The 5,711-nt window shown below is 44.5% G+C and overlaps 1 protein-coding gene across 1 annotated transcript; it reads left to right on the top strand.

The window, feature by feature from the left end:
• Positions 1-148: 148 nt before the first annotated feature.
• LOC124232820 (phospholipid-transporting ATPase ABCA1-like) lies at positions 149-5,434 on the top strand (the record flags this gene model as incomplete). The annotated part of the gene is made up of 4 exons (XM_046649735.1): positions 149-196; positions 304-428; positions 2,097-2,195; positions 5,245-5,434. Coding segments are annotated over exons 1-4 (462 nt in total), but the record flags the coding sequence as incomplete, so codon positions are not given.
• Positions 5,435-5,711: the final 277 nt, after the last annotated feature.

Genomic DNA, 5,711 nt, shown 5'->3' with positions numbered 1-5,711 from the left:
GTGTGACCACTGTTTACTCTCTGAAGTTCTCAGCTTAACACCCCGACCAGGTGGCCGTAGCCTTTGGCCTGGTACTGCTTAGCTTCCAGAAATACCCTGGAGGGAAGAGGTTTAGTTTTCAGGCTCCACAGCTTCCAAGCCACTAAAAATGCCTTCGTGGAGCTTGGCTGTGGGCCCTGTGCTCATTCGCATGCTGGTTGGTCTGGGTGCTGGCTGGACACGTAGGGGCGTATCCTTTGGCCTTTTTTCTAACACTTGCCCTTCTCCTGCAATTTCCCTTCCCTCTCCATCCCCTGACTATAGATTGTCCTCCCGGCTGTGTTTGTCTGCATTGCCCTGGTGTTCAGTCTGATTGTGCCACCCTTTGGCAAGTACCCTAGCCTGGAACTTCAGCCCTGGATGTACAACGAACAGTACACATTTGTCAGGTATGTGTTGGCCTTCCGTACCGAAGGAGAGAGGTGAGCTCAGGCAGACCAAGGGTGTTTACTATGCTGAGGGCCAAGGGGAGGTGATCTCAAGATTTCCACAGTGGAACGGATTTTATCTGCTGTGGTTAAAGCCCCTACACAAATGAATATTGGACGCAAAGAACAGCAGTGAACAAAACCTGAAATAATAGTTCTCTGTGGCCGCATTTGAGCTCCTTTCCTCCTTATACTGCTGTTGTCAGGAACCGTCATATATGTTTATGTAAATAATCTGCCCTTGCAAAAACAATCTTTGAGCTATGTAATATATTTGGATTTTTATTTTGCTGTTAGTGCTGAGTGGATTCAGACTCCTGCCCTTCCTGTGGACAGCAGAGCGGAACCCTGCCTGGTCTTTTTGCGCCATCCTCTCCCCTTCCAGTGCTCTATCAGACAATGCTCTCTTGCTGTTCAAAGGGTTTTCATGGCCAGTTTTTTCAGAAGTGGGTGGCCAGGTCCTCCTTCTTAGTCTGTCTGAGTGTGGAAGCTCCACTGAAACCTGTCCACCGTGGGTGACCCTGCTGGTATTTGAAATACTGGTGGCATAACTGTCAGCATCACAGCAACACACAGCCACCACAATATGACAAATGACAGATGGGTGGTGTGGTTCAGGAAATGAACCCGGGCTGTGACTGTGAGAGCACCGAATCTTAACTACTAGACCAGTACACTAGGGCTAGCTTTGGATATTTACAGCTATGTTTAATTTTGTAGTTTAATTACAGGCCTTCCATACACCATAAGAGCATTGTAATTCCAGGTTCTTGTTTTCTGCACAGTACAATTCATGCATTTATTATCTATTCTCTTAGGTTGTAGATACTGGCTAGTGTTTGTTCTTTAAATGAACATACCAGCTACTCTCTATCAATCCACTGTACCAAAAAAAGGATAAACGAGTTTCTCCATTTCTTTAACCAGGAGTTTTCTTTAGTCCTCTAGTATTTATAGACCTTTAGATGGGGGAAGTATGTCAGTGATGTGAAAAGGGAAGCTTAAAAAAAAATACAAGAAAAAAAATACGTAAGCATGTGAATTGGTCTCTATTCTCTAACTCCATGTTCCCTCCTATTTGGTTCACGTTTACTGTCTTCTTTCCTTTCCCAGCAGCTGACCCTGTGTTGCCTAGGGCTGTGGAACATGGGCTGATGAAGTTTTTGTAATCCATGCCCAGTATTGTTTGTGTTTTCTAGTTGTCCATGCAAACACTCATCCAATAAAATCTGCCTCCCCTTTCCTAGAAAATCCTGGTTGTCTCTGCCTAATGGAAAATTATGAAAGTACTTTTGAAATACTGATCCTTAATGAATTTTACTCCATATTAAAATACATATGTAACTGTGTATATGTATGTGTGTGCATACACACATGAACACCTCCATACATGTAACTTACTTACACAAGCTCTACTTTGGAGTCCTGTATGTTACCTTGATAACAAATATATGGCCAGAGTCTCAGCTCCTTATGGGTTGGTTCTGTGTTTTATTCGTGTCGCTCTTAAGAGCTTGGCACACAGAAAATACTTGATTAAAAAAGTAGTTTAACTTAAGAATGGGGAGGTGGAAAATTCTCCCTGGTTTTAATGAATTGCTGAGCTGGCTGCCTCTCATGTACCCACAGTAATGATGCTCCTGAGGATGTGAGCACCCAGGAACTCTTGAATGCCCTCACCAGAGACCCTGGCTTCGGGACCCGATGTATGGAAGGAAACCCAATCCCGTAAGTGCCACTTTAGACCCTCTATGGCTGGCTGCTTCTGCTTGCCACCTGATGTGATCTGTGATAACACTGACTGCATTTATCAGCTGCATGCCACACTGTGACCTCCATCATTTGCCCTTTGAATCATTTTTTATTTTAAAAAAGCTAATATCTAATCAATATTACTTATCTAATCAAACCTATCTAATACCTAATCAAACCATCTAGGAACACGCATAGCAGACCAGGAGAGTCGTCTATCATCCCGCAAAGAAAATCACTACAGACTTGTTTACTGCTTTAGAAATTAATATTTAATTTAATAGCTCTTTATACTTACTGATAAATGCTTTTCCCTTTTCTCCTTCCCCCCAACTCCTGTACCTAAGTGCAGAGATGAGCTGCCATGATTATCTAATTTGCAGTTTTGCTTATCAGCTTCTTCACTTTAACAACCTGAAAAGAGGATGTAATAATTTTTATAAAAATGGACATTTTCTTGTTTTAGAGTGGCATGTTTTATCATTCTTTCCTTAAATCCTTTTTTAAAAAAGTAGTCAGTATATAAATAAGTTCAGTGAAATACCCATATGACTCTTAAGTGTGTCCAGAGATGTTTGTGAGTAAAGACAATGAAGAGACGGGAGGAGCTTCTGAGAGAGCCGAAGGATGGCAGACGTGGGTTCAAGTTTCCAAGCTCAGGTAGAATTTGCAGTTGAGATCCTTAACCACAAACTCTGAGGAATTATCGAGAGTGCAAAAAGGTGTAGGAAGATTGCAGAAGGGCTAACTTGAATTCCAGATTTAAAGGGAAATACTGACCCTGCAAGTGACAGACGAGTGATTGCCCTGCCTGTGTGTGCAAGGTTCTAGAACAGATTTCTAAATGGATAGCTACTATGTACTTGTTAGGTCTTAATAATTGGATTCTTACTAAACGTTTGTTAGTACTTAATACTTAATGGGTAGTAAATCCTAGCAGCCGATGTCAGTTCCTAAAGAACAAGATGACGAAGGTGGAGAAGGACACAGGGACATCCTATCTGGATTTCACAAGAGTTTTTTTTTAAAGATTGGCACCTGAGCTAACATCTGTTGCCAGTCGTCTTTTTTTCCCCCTTCTTCTTCTTCTCCCCAAAGCCCCCCAGTACATAGTTGTATATTCTAGTTGTAGGTCATTCTGGTTGTGCTGTGTGGGACGCCACCTCAGCATGGCTTCATGAGCAGTGCCAGATCCACGCCCAGGATCTGAACCAGTGAAACCCAGGCCGCTGAAGCAGAGTGCACGAACCCAACCACTCAGCCATGGGGCCGGCCCCTCGCAAGACTTTTGATTAGATTCCACCTGAAGGCGAGATAGAAGAATGAGATGAGATGAGGGGTAGAGTTAGGTGGATTCATTACATGCCAGCTGAATACTATGGACTCATAGGTTGATGCCAGCCCTTGAAGGGTCTGTCGGAGCCGGGTCTGGATTGAGAACTAGCCTACAGAGACAAATGGGGTACTGCCCCTGACATCACAGGGCTCTCAGCTTTGAGGCAGAGCACCGCTGAAGGTGTGCTGGGAGCAGTCTGATGTATAGGCCCCACTCTAGCAACTTTTAGGCTTTTCAAAAGTAGTAGTGGGGCCTGCCCAGTGGCGCAGCAGTTAAATTTGCATGTTCCACTTTGGTGACTCAGATCCTGGGTGCGGACGTACGCACTGCTCATCAAGCCATGCTGTGGTAGGCGTCCAGCATAGAAAAGTGGAGGAAGATGTGCATGGATGTTAGCTTGGGGCTAATCTTCCTCAAAAAAAAAAAAAAGTAGTAGTAGAACTAAGGGAAGTTTGGCTGGGACATTTCCTTGTGGCATTTAATTTTGTCTCAGCCACTCATTTTTTGCAGGTTTTAGAGTTCGAGCTTCAAGAGGGCCCTGGGTCTTAGTTTGACTTTTTCTATTTAGTTTGGGTGCTTTAAAGGGAGAACTAGAGAGCAACCCCCAAAACTGTTCCATTTGATACGAGAATAAGATAAAGACTGTGGCTCTGCTTTAAATTGTAGAATTTTGGAACTGGAAGGAACACTAGAAATATTGAAACATGACTTGTTGAAACAAGTCATTTTATACTTTTATTTTACTAGTGGAGAAAATAAGCCCCGAGAGGGCCAATTGTTGTTGATGGCCTCACGGTAATCCAGAGCTCAAGTCAGGCATAAGGGCTTTGTCTTTTGTCACCTGGGGAGCTTGTAAACAACCTAGCTCTTCATGTCCCAAGCACTCTCACCCTCACTCACACCCCCCAATTCTCTACTTGTTTTGAAACATAAAGTGAATCTCACCATTCTCCACCAGATTTTCAGCACATTGAACGTAAAATCCAGACTCCTCCCCAGGCCTGTGTTATCTGGCTCCTGTCTCCTTCTCCTCGTCTCCCCTTGATCTTCCTGACAGCTCATCACATTCCAGCCACACTGCCTCCCTCTGATTACTCAAGAAAAGAAAACTCAGGGCCTTTGTACCTGCACTTGCTCTTGCTTCTGCTTGTAATGTTCTTTTCCCCCAAATCTTGACCTGGCTTCTCCTCTCTCATCGTTTATGTTTTGGCAGAAATATCACCTCTTGAGGTGGTCCTTTCTCACCAGTTACCCCCTCTTTATTTTGCTTAATTTTTGGCCATCTGAGATTACATTATTGAATTGATGTCTAACTCTTCCTTGGAAACACAAACTCCACGAAGGCAGGGACTTTGTCTTGTTCACCCCAAACTCTCAAATATGCAGCACAGTGTCCGGCACATAGTACGTGCTCAATGAATATTTGTTGCCTGAACACATGGGCATTGACCACATGCTGGTGGATTGGGTTGACTTCAGTTCAGCAAATGAGCATTTAGGGCCTCTTTGCATTCCTTCATCCTTATCTGTAAAATGAGTTTGCAGCTTACAAGGCTATGAGGAGATCCAGCAATCAAATGGTGATGGGGTAGATGCATGCTTGCAGTTGTCATTGATTGGTCCTGTGCTCCTGAGGCAATAGGAAAGGCCCTCTCGGGTGATGCTACCCTTAATGTCCCCCCTTTGCAGAGGCATGCCCTGCTCAGTAGGGGAGGAGGAGTGGACCACAGCCCAAGTTCCTCACACCATCATGGACCTCTTCCAAAATGGGAACTGGACGATGGAGAACCCCTCACCTGCCTGCCAGTGTAGCAGTGACAAAATCAAGAAGATGCTGCCCGTGTGTCCCCTGGGGGCTGGGGGACTGCCTCCTCCACAAGTGAGTCTCTTTCCTCTGTGACTGAGCAGGTGGGGGTGCAGGGTGGGCTGGGAGCTTCTGTTTGGCAAGAAGGAGTGGATGACGTATCATTCAGGTGCGTCTCTTTTAGGCTTGATGTTAATTCTTGTCATAGGGAAAAGCATGTGAGTTTGAGGGGAGGGGGCCTGGACCACATTCTTCCCATATCTGAGGGAGCTTAGCCTGTTTCTCTATTTTGAAAAGTCAGCCTAGTTACTGATTTGTTTGTGTTTAAGGCAGAACACAACACTCTGGATCA

This window comes from Equus quagga, unplaced genomic scaffold (assembly GCF_021613505.1).
Source record: "Equus quagga isolate Etosha38 unplaced genomic scaffold, UCLA_HA_Equagga_1.0 123198_RagTag, whole genome shotgun sequence".
Taxonomy (NCBI): domain Eukaryota; kingdom Metazoa; phylum Chordata; class Mammalia; order Perissodactyla; family Equidae; genus Equus; species Equus quagga.
This window is presented reverse-complemented; position numbering and strand designations above follow the sequence as displayed.